Below are 12,984 nucleotides of genomic sequence, written 5' to 3' on the forward strand. Positions count from 1 at the left end.
ATGGGATCGACGAGGGCAGAGAGTGACCGCCTAGGTGAAGGAAAACATTTTCTCCATGAAACTACTTTAGTTAAAGCTTGAAAATGAAAACTTTCATGACAAAGCTTAGACTTAGCTTATTTCCTTTTTTTTCAGGTCCACCTCTCTTTCAAACTAACATGCAACATGTTTTTAGAGATCTCAGAGCCAAAGGAAGCAAGTTCCATCAACAAGGAAGTGGTGGCCATAAAGGCCGAGAACGAGAAACTTGATTTCTCTTTTCCCAAGCTTTGTTCCCTTTCTTTGAGCTTCTATAATTAACATGCATGACTTATGGTCATCCCATAACCTTGGAACTAGGAAAAATATTATGATGGGGCCAAAATAAGATATTAAATCTAAATTAAAGTTTTTTTCATTTAGAATGGACTCACATATACAAAAATAATGATTAAATTATATACTCATTGAAAACTTATCATAAGTTATATTTTTTAATGTTTCTCTTGAAAAAATATAATTATTTTAGTTATTAGCTTTTTAGAGACATTTATTTATATATATATATATATATATATATTTAGCAGCATTTATATATTAATGTTATGTTCTAAGACTATTAGTTTTTTTTTACCAAAACAAGACTATTAGCCTTCCTCTTGCAGTAAAATAATATTTTAATTCTTGTATTATTTAATTGCATAAAATTTATTAAGTAAGAATAAGTGAAATAATAGAAAAAAAAGTTTGTCAAAATGGAAAAATAATCAAAGATGTCTTGGAGAGGATTTGAACACACTACTTGGTGGTGAAAGAGCACAAATACAAACCATTGGAACAATTAATTCGTGACCTTTGGGGGGGGCTGAAGCCCTCCCCTATCTCAACGTGGCTCCGCCATTGGTTCAACGCATGCAAGGGCATGAAAATATAGAAAACTAACAAGAAACACTTTAACTTCAATGAATTTGAAAATCTAACCTCCAAGCATGTTAGATGTGGAAGTGGGGAGTATGTTGATAAGAACTGGCTCTAAATTGGTTTCTAACCAGGTCACATGGGTTTTCCAAGTCAAAGACTCACAACTTATGAAGTACTTGAGAGCATAGTTTTAAAACTCGGCTCGGACCGACCGGGACTCAGTGACCTGACCGGTCCGAGCCTCTGAACAGATCGGTTATGCAAGCAGCTCGGTTTGAACCGGCCGGTTCAATGGTTAGCTCGGTGACTCGGCCGGTTTTTAGTCAGACCGGCGAGTCACCCTTTTTTTGTAAATTATTTTCTTTCATTCTGTTAATGGATAATGCATATGATACAATGGGCATTTCAATTTTTTAAAACTCTGCCCACATTTGTTTGAATACAGTGGGCCTCCCGTTGTTTTTGTGACAATAGTTTGATAGGAGTGGACAAAAACCAGTAATTATATTAAAAATTGGTACAAGTGGGATTCGAAGACAGAACCTGAAAGTAAATTAACAAATCCTTTACCACTGTACCATGAAGTCATTTGACTATAAAGACACGTTTTTTATTATTTATAACATAACTTCACAATGCAAGGATTTTTTATAATATTTTATTATATACCGAGTCAAGCATTCGACCCAGTGACTCACTGGTCCGACGAGTGACCCATTGACTCGGTACCCCACCGAGTCGATGACCGAGCCGAGTTTTAAAACACTGCTTGAGAGAGTCTGCCATCTTATGAGCATGTTGAAAGAAGCAACAATGGAATTTGTTCCGAGAGACCAAAACCGAATGGCATATGTGCTCGCCAAGCTTACCAGCTCGAGGAAACTGAGAAATTATCGAACAATAATTCAAGAAACCTTACAAGCTCCAAGCATAGAAGGCAAGATTATTTTTTCGGGTAAGCATGATGAATACATAGATGGAACCAATTTTTGAAATTCTGGCGAGAAGCTTAGATGAGAGCTCAAAGTATCCGAAAGATGTAAGAAGAGAAGCAAGTTACTACACCCTGATTGACGGTCATTTGTTTATAAGAGGATTCACTTCGCCCTTTTTGAACTGCATTACATTAGAGGAAGCCAAGGGCATGACAGATGAAGTGCATGAATGGGTGTGTGCGAGCCACATTGGAGGTTGATCTCTAGCAACGAAAGTACTGAGGGCGGGGTTTGTAACGCCCCAATTTCTAAACTGAGGTATCGCATTAGTAACCTGTCAAAGTCCAAGGACTATATTGCACTCCTAAAAACACAAAGGGTATTGTTTTTGAAAAGAAGGTGGGAGCAATACGTCAAAAAATTGCAAAATTCATCATTCAAATAGAGAAACTTAGAATTTTGAATGTAAAAGAAAAAGGGCAAAGAAAGATAATGGTACAATACCCAGAAAATGGAGGGCAGACCCATACATGAAAGCATTCAGTAGGGCTCCACTATCAATGGCGTTGTTCCGAGAAAGGTACCGCATGTTCTTCTTCTCATATTTTAGTGAAGAGAACTCAGTTCAATAGGCATCGTACTCGACTTCAACTAGACCTTCAGGGATCTCGGTCCAATAAAAGGGGAATCTAGAGGTTCCATCAGAATATGCGAAGGGCTGGCGAAATTTGGGCTAACTACAATCTTAAATAAATTTTTAGTGAAGGAAAACTTTAAATTATTTTTAAAAGGCGAGAAGCGACTTCTATAGGAATGAGCTTTCATAGAAATTCAACCAAAAGTTAATAGGGACTTCTGGTCAGCGGAGTAAAAATAGAAGAGCAAGGTGCACGTAGGGCGAACGCCTACCAAATCGCAAAGGATTTGACGCGGGGTATGATGCCCCAAGAATTTGGATAAAGTTGAGAAGGTGTGACATTTACAGATTCAAAACAGAATAGATAAAAGGCGAGAAAGATTTACTCCCAATTTTTTTGAACAAGTAATTGTATACGTAAAAGAATGAGGACACATGTCTTCTGGGTCGTTGGTTAAAGAGACAAGTTTGTCATCATTTTAAGATTTCTATTTTGCGCATCGGGGCTGACTAAAATACTAGTATACTCTAAGAGAAATGCTACCCAGAGATGACTCAGTTGGTAATGACAAATCACTTGTCCTTAGAAGGTTATGTGTTCAATTCACTACACCAAATATGGTCTTTAACAGCGGTTGAAAATAGCCTTTTACAGCGGTTTTCAGTGGTCCAGAACCGCTGTAGATCTCGCCGCTGTAAAAGCCTTAACAGCGGTTCTAACCGCTGTAAAAGACGCATTATTTACAGCGGTTGATTTAATAAAACCGCTGTAAATACAGACCTACAACAGCTGTTCTCTAGAATAACCGCTGTACTTGAGTCTTCTTTTACAGCGGTTTCAGCTGGTAACCGCTGTAATTGATAATATATATTACAGCGGTTCCTCCACGTAACCGCTGTAATTTGTTTTTTTTTTTGTTGAATTAACTACCACACCTGTTCAGCCAAAAGATCAACATTTCTTTTTTTTTTCTTCTGAAAAGAAGATATATTGATCATAATTTAACCGAAAGGGTACACATTTCAAAAGCTATGAAAGCTGACTGCAAAATTAATACACATCACCAAACTAAAACAAGGTATAGCACAGTAACATAAGCTAAAACAAGGTATAGCATATAAGCACAGTAACATCTCGTGTAAACAGAACCTCTGTTCTTGTAGCAAGCATATGGACAGTAATTCCATGACAGCAAAAAAAAACTCACATAAATGAGTTTCTGCAATAGAAATGTGCCTTGAGTCTCCAAATCATAAGGACCCTCTCCCCATTTGAGTCTTCCAAACAAAAAAGATCAACATTTTCTAAACACAGGATATCAACTCAGCCATAAAATAAACATTTTCTGAACTTCAGCATATCAAAACCAATATATCTAAATATCAAAAGCTTCATAAATTCGAAGCAATTTCTAAAGTGAATAATATCTCAACCACGTCCTTAACTTCATCTACCACCATCTCATAGATAACACTATCCAATAGATTAAATACTAAAAACAATTGTAAAAAACATAAGCGGCCCACTCATCTTTAACTTCACGCAATTGCTCTTCATTGTAGGAAATGAACTGACAATCTTCAAAATACTACAAAACAACATAAAAATAGAGTTAAGTTACAATTAGAGCTTTTAATATCCAATGCGAACGCATATCAAAGTTTCTTACTTTCGTTGGGATCACAAGTTGTTGGTGAGTGATGATATCTTTCATGAACTTCATCACATAATATCCGCAATCAACACTATTAGTCTGACGAGGGCACTACAAAAGCCAAAGAATAAACACTAAATGAATGCTGTAAACTCAGATATCTTTGTTCTATATAGAAAACTTCATGTAAATAAATAGACAAGTTTATAAACAGACACTACTCCATTTTACATTAACTTAGCTACAAGTTATAGGTTGCCAGCTATATCACGAGGCAAAGGATACTTAGCAGCTACTATATCACAAAAATTACAAGTACTTACAGATTAGTGCGACAGAAGCAAACAATGTCTTGTTACAACAAAAGCACTACAAACTTATGACAAATTAGGACAGGTAGCATTCAATCCTAAATACTATAAAATTTCTCAAAATTGTTAGCACTTAGCATTATTACCGCTGTATATAAACGTACTAAACGGTGATAACGAGTTAATATTATACCTCAATGATATCCCACGGAATATAATTTTGCTTTGCTTTGGGTACACTCATACCAGAAGTTGACCGATGAACCTTCAGAGCCCTAATAAATCCAAGAAAAAAATAAGATTTAGAAGTAAACAATTTCCCTTATCATTTCGTATGTCAAAAAAAAAAAACAAAATCTTGTACTTACGTATCAAACATAAGCTTCATTTGTTTGCGTTCTGTCAGCTCTTGACGTAAATGATCCAAATAGTATATTCTTTCTTTAAACACATCAATCACTATCAACACCCAATGTTCCCTATAGATAAAGCAATACATGAAAAAATCCACAACACATGACAATATAACCAAATAATTCAAACTTTTCAGCCAAACACATATGATCAGTTCAATATACACAAATTACTCCTCAACAATTACATAGGTTAATAAAAAAATTGACTTACCCAGCATTGAATGGTGCGAGAAACAATTTATCTCTTCGCACCTGTGCCGTGAAGGCCTCATGTATATAGTTAACTTGTTCATAAGAGAATTTGGTGGTTTGCGCTGGAGACAAAAAGCTGAATCTCTCTCTCAAACCATGTTCGAGCATGACGATGTCATATACAAACCTTAAATGAGAATACACAAATGAATAACTGAAAAAATTATTATTTCAATAAAAAATAGTAAAAAGACACTGGTTGAATGATAGTTTAAGTAATACACTACCTCATGTATAGACAAATCACAGATGCAGATAATTGCTCATGATTCACAACATGCATGATTTCAGGTAAACCAATGTGAAGCATATCTCACATTAGACTCAGAACTTGTCTCACCATGATTTGTCCAACATGTGTACCTTGGATCAATTCCATTAATTATTAGATGATCTTTCAGCTCAGATTGATTGACTCGTCTTATATGGTAACAACGTAAGCAAGGGCATATGATATTATCAATGGCCTCGGCATGTTGAACCGCAAAACTGACAAACTCGTTGACTCCACCCTCGTACTCATTTGACAAACGGTTCGCAAACATCCATTTTTGATCCATATTATCCCAATCTACCAAACTAATTATGAACAACAATTAACAAAAAAAAGTTAGACGAAAGCATGAAAGATAAGGCATCAAATAATAAAAGGAGAGTAGCAAAACCACGGACTTGACAATCAACATTCAGCTATTCAATTATGGTCTCATAGATTGCTCAAGCAGTACCTTGGATTAGTGCTCCAATCATAAAAAGAGTATTGTGCGTATGTAAACATAGTCTAAGGCTACTATTGTTTTCAATCCCCTGTTAATTTCCAATGACTACAAGTACACCAAGCTTAGCAGATTAACATAAAACCAATTAGTTTTCAAAAAATCCTAAATTGAATTTACTCATGACCAAGCAGGAACAAAACTAGGAAACTTAATGAGGGGGCAAAAATTTACAAAATGCTAAATAAAATTTACAATGAAACAGCTATAAAAATCAATTAAAGTACAATTAACTTTAAATGTATGAAAGGTTAAATATCAAAGCAGGTAAATAATATCATATCCCCTTGCTTTCCTTGAATTTCCTAGAAGATGGTAAATAATTATTTATCTAGAGTCTTAGCCTTTAAGTGTTTGAATTGTCAAAGCTTATCAAGTAAAAGTTTGATAAGCATGAGTTGTCAAGTTTGATTAGGCCTTTGAATGAATTCTTACCTTGTGTACTTTGGTTTGTTTTTTCTCTTGCAGAGTAAATTGGGTAAATGGTATTACAAGAGCAAACGCCAACCCACAGTTCATGAGGGGTACATGTTCCCTTTGCTTGTTAGCAAGGAGTTGGATAACTGGCCTGAGATGAACACAAGAAGAAGAAAATGGGTAAGTTAACTACATAGCCTCTATTCAGTGTATTCACGGTCAATTATATTCATCTTCCCAATTGCAAATTTCTTAATTAAGTAACATATTTGTTTGGTGTCCTAAAGTTTCATTGATTTGCATCATGCAGATTACTGTGGCTGAAGCAAAAGAAATATGCCCATATGCTTGGATGAAAGAAGCTTTAGATGAGTTGGTTAATAGACAAAGTACTAAAGTTCAGCCCAAAAAGATGGAGATTTAATTAAGTAGAAGTTGTTAATTGTAGGGTGTTCCCTTGCTTTTGGAATCTACAAAGTTAGTACAGAAGCATTCATTTGATTCTTTAACAGTCTATTATGGAAGGTTTTGCCATTCAAGATCATTTATACAGATCAACTTTGTTGATAACATGCTCAAAAAATTAGAGAGCCTCCTACACTTGAATAAGATCAGTCAAGTTAGGAGCATAGATTTCAAATGATAAATTACTACAGAATGATTAGTTTTCTTTATAATAAAGCCAACCATTATGAAATTTCTATACCAAATTAGAGAGCCTCCTACACTTGAATATTTATGTATGATCTCCATTATGAAATTTCTATACCAAATTTCTCAATGACTGGCCATATCCTGAGAACCAACACCAGAGATAGCTAATGCAACAGACTATTCTATTATAGGTGAAAAGAGCAATTGCAACATCTTTTCAGTTGTAGATTTCACTAAAATCTTAAATTTATAACATTCCACTTCAGAAACAACATTGCAAGAGAACCTATTTCCATAGTAACTCTTATTCAAGTTTCATTCCAGAAACAACATTGCAAGAGAACCTATTTCCATAGTAACTCTTATTCAAGTTTCATTCCAGAGTTTTAACAACAATACAACCACTTAATAGGCTTATATGCTCCTGTGCTCTCACATTTGAATCTCTATTGTTAGTTGCTACCCATTGAAGTATGATGGTAGTTTATTATCAACTTAGTCTTATCAACAATGGTCTAATACCCACATAATCTACATATCATTTATACATGAGTTTGATAACTGTATATTGTCTCTTCAATTAAAAGTTTGTGTGACATATTTACTTGTCATAGCATCCCATTCAACTAAGCAATTTATTTTAAATTGCCAACAACAATTCATATATAGCTATATACAATCATCTGTATCAAAATCAAAACTAAAGCATTACTATTCAACTCAGGGTGCACAAGAATAAGGAGCAGAAATCAAGTTGTACATATTTCCAGTTCTGCAGAGCTTACTAGACCAGATTCTAAAACAATGTTTAAAGAATCAACATTCAAGCAACAGTTATAGTGAGTGAACCGGCGATCATAAAACACACTCAAACCCTAGGTTGCATTTACAAAATTGAAGAAAATCATACCTTATGAGGAAGAAGAAAATTGCTTGATCGAGGAGAGGAACTATGGAGCGCTTTTGAACTCTGAGGACAGGGCAACGAACCGTGCACGAAGGGACACAACACAAGAGCGGCAACGGCGCAGCAGGGACGGAGGCGGCGGCAAGGACGGCTCCGGTGGCGGCAAGGACGGTGGAGGCACAAGGTGCAGCAAGCTTTTGAGAGATGAAACAGAGGTTAAGATGGCAAGAACCGTGCACAAAGGAACACAAAACAAGAGCGGGAAGGACGGCGGCGACAAGGACGGCTCCGACGCCGGCTAGGACGGCTCCGGCGGCAGCAAGGACGGTGGAGGCAGAGGTAAAACGCGTTTGAGAGAAGGAGAAGAGGTTAAGAGTCGAGAGAGTGAAAGTGTGGTAAAGAATAGGGTTTACAGTTACTGGGTTTTGTTAGTGGGGTACGAATTCAATATAATATACTTATATATAAAAACCAACATATTTAATTAAAGCTCAGTCGAGCCCAGTGGTAAGAAGTCATACAATTTTTTTATGTACCCGGGTTCGAATCCCAAATGAAACACTTTTTTAATTTTCAGGATATATTATTTACAGCGGTTAGTAGATACACGCTGTAAATAGTGGAACCCAATTATTTACAGCGGTTTAGAACATAACCGCTATAAAAGCCTATTATCCGCTCCGCGTTTTTGTGTTCACAGCGGCTGCAAAATTAACCGTTGTTAATAAGTAATGATTTTACAGCGGTTTATTCTTTAACCGCTATAAAATCCTATTATCCGCTCCGTGTTTTTGTTTTTACAGCGCCTGCTAGGTGAAGCGCTGTAATAAGGGCGCTGTAAAAGCCCTTTTCTTCCAGCTTCTGATGTGAGGGTTGTGCTAGTACACGATCTATAAGAACCCTGACCTGTAGTGGTGATCGGAGCCGAACTCACCCGAACTTTCCTATAACAAAAAGATAATGCTAATAACATTCATTCTTGAGACTCTCTTTCAACACACTCTCTCTTTTATTATTTAAAATCAAAATGAATACATGTCTTACTAGATCGGGTTAGGGTATTCGGTGATGTTACAAAAAATTGAGAGTGAGGCCAATATAATGTAGTGAACTCCAACGCTTTGTTTGGTAGAAAGAGAGAGTAGAAAAGATAGAAGTTAAGTAGGGAGAAAGAGTTGAGAGATTTAGAGATTGTTTGGTATGATAAAATGAGAAGAGAGATAGAAGTGAACGACAATGGAATTGACTAAAAATACAATTTTACCCAAATAAAAAAAACCATTGAAGGAGTTTGCACAATTTTGGAATCTGTACCATCTCTCTTCAATTTGTGAAGAAGTCAAAAAGTGTGTGGGATCCACACAAACTCTTCTCTCTGCTGTCTCTCCCTTGCACCAAACAAAAGTGACTCCACCTCCTCTCTCGAACTTTCGCTTCTCCATCTCTATCTACTCAAAATGTAAGACCCAGGATTTTAGAATTTAATAAATAATTAATTTCCAACTCACGCGTAGGATTTTGTATCAGCGTGAGAGGAACTTGACTTGTGATTGATGTTTGGATTAGTATTATGAAGGAGAAAGTTCAGGAAATGACTAAGAATAGTATTATAGTCGCTATAGGTTATAGCACGAGTTTTATTCACTTTCGTCTTAGGGCGAAAGCGTTAGTAAAAGGCTAATCCGCTCTTAAAGCACTGTAGAAGCAGAATTCCAAAATATTCAGAGGATTATAAGAATTTCTCTTATTCCTTTCCCTGACGTGTGTTTCGACACGAAACCCTGGAATGTACGAATGATCGATTTCGATTCTCGGAGGTTTGCCGAAACTGAATCCCTGATAGCTCAAGAACCTTAAAGTAAACTGTCGATGAATACTTTTTCTATTCGGAGCTTCAAACGAAGATTCCACACGCGTACACCCATTTCCTTCGATGTTTCCATCTTTCTTCAAAAGGAAGTTTTCTCTTCCGACATCGATTGCAAAAAGTAACTTTTCGGGTTAAATCGATTAACACCGTTAGCGAGTCGTTTGCTTAAAATCCAGGAAACCTATTTCGAGTTCTGGAATTTTGTCGCCGGATTCTATCTTATAATTCACCGAGGAATGCACAGGAAAAATCGAAATCGCGGAATTTTCATTTTCCCGCGTTTTTCATCTCCTATAAATAGGAGAAAAACTCAAAAATCCTCACCATTCACCCATGGTGGCCGCGAGCTCAAGGGAGGAGAGGGAGAGGAAGATTTTCGTCGTTTCTTGCCTGATCGTCGCTCTATTCGTTGCTACGCGTAGGCCTCGAGGTATTGATGCTTTTCCTTACCTCTGATCGTAAATTCTGTCGCTTTTCTCTATGTCTTTCTGTGCTCAAAGTTTTGAGCTTTTTGTAAAACTGTCCAAATAACTTGATTTCTCTGTCTAAACTTATTCCCTGCATGCCCAAGAACATGTTTAGCGGATTACATTTCGCCGAATCTCGCCGAATCGCCGCAGAACTTCAATTCTGCTCAAAAACCCATTTTTATGCTGAGGTTCTGCTTTTTGAATCAAAAACTCTCGACTGAGCTTAGCGTCAGTAGGATTAGTTGTCATAAACGTCGTGGGTATCGACCTCATCCAATTTATTTTTCGAAATTTCGATTTTGAGTTTCCGAGCTAAAACTCTTGACCAAAATACCCTTGTTCTAGTTTTCGATCCGATAATTTTTCTGAGAGTTTCCCTGGCCTAGATATCGCCTAAGAATACCTAGGAATTGATTTAGATCGAAGAAAAAGTTCGGAAACCCTATTTTCTAAAGTGGCCGAAACCTGTTTGTTAGGGTACCGTGTCCAAAAATAATTTTTGGGTCTCTATGACCTGACCTATAACGTAGCTCTTTCGATTATCGAAATTTTGGCTTTGGTTCATGTCATTCCGAGTTCTGTAGCTCGAGTTATGCGCATTTTAGCGAAAACATGTCTTATTGTCCATTCGTGCCTAAATGTCGAACTCTAGAGCTTCGAAAGCTTCTTTTCGGGTTTTAATAGTGTTATTAGTTGTTTTGTTTCTTAGCGACTAAGCAATGATACTTTGCTTAAGGTTTGGAACGAGTTGAGCTGAGGAAAGAGACTTTGGAGCAATTGGTGAGGTTTCACAACTGAGGAGGACGTCGGGGAACTTGCTGGGTTCGGGAGCTTTATTTTGGATTGGACTGGGATATTGAGCTTGGATGGAGAAATTGGCTAAGGTAAGGGTAACTCAGTTTTAGAGCGTCTTTGAGTCTTGCATGCTTTAATCGCACTGCTTGCGTTTGAGATGAAGTTGTTTAAACTTGATTGGCAATTGATTGAAAAATTGGCATGTTTTGCAATGTTGTATGCTTGCTTATGTTGAATGTTTTCTGAGGCTTGTGCCAAATGTTTTCTGGAGGCTTCGGCCGAGTTAACTTATTGAGACGTGTGTCTCCGATTTCTGAGAGGCTTCGGCCGTTTACTGGTTTCCGTCATTACTGCTTTCTAGTGGATATGACATTATTATGTTTTATAGCACTGAATTATTGTTTCATTGCTCAATAGAGCTTGATGTGTTCGTGCAAATGTTGTGATTATGAATAACATGTGATTATGCTGATTTGATTATTGAATTTGAGTTTGTTGTTTGAGTGACTACGGAATTGGATGAGATGTTTTGATTTGCTTGAAGTGGTAGTGGAGTGGATATTTTCACATGACTATCCCGTCTTTCGGGGCGTTATCAAGTGGTAGTGGAGTGGATATTTTCACATGACTATCCCGTCTTTCAAGGCGTTACTTAGTGGTAGTGGAGTGAATGTTTTCACATGACTATCCCGTCTTGCGAGACGTTATCAAGTGGTAGTGGAGTGGATATTTTCACATGACTATCCCGTCTTTCGAGGCGTTACTTAGTGGTAGTGGAGTGAATGTTTTCACATGACTATCCCGTCTTGTGAGACGTTATCAAGTGGCAGTGGAGTGGATGTTTTCACACGACTGTCCCGTCCTTCGAGGCATTATCAAGTGGTAGTGGAGTGGATATTGATATTTGATTTGATGTTATATTGTTGAAGTTATTGTTATCTGAATTAACCTATGTTGTTAAGTTAATGTCTGAATAAATGTTACATCGTTAAGTTGTTGATATCTGAATTAACATATATGTTGTTAAGTTGTTGATAAATATTATTGAGGTTGTTGATAGTTGATTTAAATCTATATTGTTGAATATATGTCGTGATCTATCTTGAATTAAGTTGCTAGTTTATGTGCCATGATATGCACTTAAATTTGAATAGCATGTTTTTCCCTTTTATATGTGGTAATGACATGGAGTTAACCTTTTTCTATTTGCTGAGTGAATGTTTTCACATGACTATCCCGTCTTGCGAGACGTTATCAAGTGGCAGTGGAGTGGATGTTTTCACACGACTGTCCCGTCCTTCGAGGTATTATCAAGTGGTAGTGGAGTGGATATTTTCACATGACTATCCCGTCCTTCGAGGCGTTACTTAGTGACAGTGGAGTGAATATTTTCACATGACTGTCCCGTCTTGCGAGACGTTATTGTTTGATTGATATTGTTGAGGATTGTCGATATCAGATTTGATGTTATATTGTTGAGGATTATTGATATCTGATTTGTTGTTATATTGTTGAGGATTGTTGATATCTGATTTGATGTTATATTGTTGAGGATTATTGATATCTGATTTGATGTTATATTGTTGAAGTTATTGTTATCTGAATTAACCTATGTTGTTAAGTTGATGTCTGAATAAATGTTACATTGTTAAGTTGTTGATATCTGAATTAACATATATGTTGTTAAGTTGTTGATAAATATTGTTGAGGTTGTTGATAGTTGATTTAAATCTATATTGTTGAATATATGTCGCCATCTATCTTGAATTAAGTTGCTAGTTTATGTGCCATGATATGCACTTAAATTTGAATAGCATGCTTTTCTCTTTTATACGTGGTAATGACATGGAGTTAACCCTTTCTATTTGCTACTTGTTGTTTGGGCGCTTAACACTATTAGGCGATGGAGAATCTTCGATGGAGCTTGACCTTCGTACGAGTCGGAGAGGAGAACTTGAAGAACTGTGGAAGACTTGAAGAATAGAGTCG

The 12,984-nt window shown here is 36.6% G+C and overlaps 2 protein-coding genes across 2 annotated transcripts; one reads left to right on the forward strand and one right to left on the reverse strand.

Annotated features, from left to right (window-relative positions):
* Positions 1 to 3,965: 3,965 nt before the first annotated feature.
* Positions 3,966 to 5,666, reverse strand: LOC130719074 (uncharacterized). Its single transcript, XM_057569716.1, has 6 exons — positions 5,470 to 5,666; positions 5,066 to 5,233; positions 4,807 to 4,917; positions 4,632 to 4,713; positions 4,143 to 4,238; positions 3,966 to 4,061 (listed from the first exon to the last, which is right to left on the reverse strand). Exons 1-6 carry the CDS (start codon positions 5,664 to 5,666, stop codon positions 3,966 to 3,968), a joined length of 750 nt encoding a protein of 249 aa, XP_057425699.1.
* Positions 5,667 to 6,290: 624 nt separating this feature from the next.
* Positions 6,291 to 6,728, forward strand: LOC130721174 (nudix hydrolase 21, chloroplastic-like). The gene is made up of 2 exons (XM_057571919.1): positions 6,291 to 6,479; positions 6,610 to 6,728. Exons 1-2 carry the CDS (start codon positions 6,306 to 6,308, stop codon positions 6,721 to 6,723), a joined length of 288 nt encoding a protein of 95 aa, XP_057427902.1. The 5' UTR covers positions 6,291 to 6,305; the 3' UTR covers positions 6,724 to 6,728.
* The last annotated feature ends 6,256 nt before the right edge of the window (positions 6,729 to 12,984 follow it).

This window comes from Lotus japonicus, chromosome 5, assembly GCF_012489685.1.
Source record: "Lotus japonicus ecotype B-129 chromosome 5, LjGifu_v1.2".
Lineage (NCBI taxonomy): Eukaryota > Viridiplantae > Streptophyta > Magnoliopsida > Fabales > Fabaceae > Lotus > Lotus japonicus.

Bases quoted from the DNA above. Each gene is read 5' to 3' on its own strand.
- LOC130719074 (XM_057569716.1), bottom strand. From the start codon at position 5,666: ATGGATCAAAAATGGATGTTTGCGAACCGTTTGTCAAATGAGTACGAG. The intron at 4,918-5,065 runs GTAAGTCAATTT...CTTTATCTATAG, and splicing joins CTCGCACCATTCAATGCTGG to GGAACATTGGGTGTTGATAG. The intron at 4,239-4,631 runs GTATAATATTAA...TGGCTTTTGTAG, and splicing joins TTCCGTGGGATATCATTGAG to TGCCCTCGTCAGACTAATAG.
- LOC130721174 (XM_057571919.1), top strand. From the start codon at position 6,306: ATGAATTCTTACCTTGTGTACTTTGGTTTGTTTTTTCTCTTGCAGAGT. The intron at 6,480-6,609 runs GTAAGTTAACTA...TGCATCATGCAG, and splicing joins ACACAAGAAGAAGAAAATGG to ATTACTGTGGCTGAAGCAAA.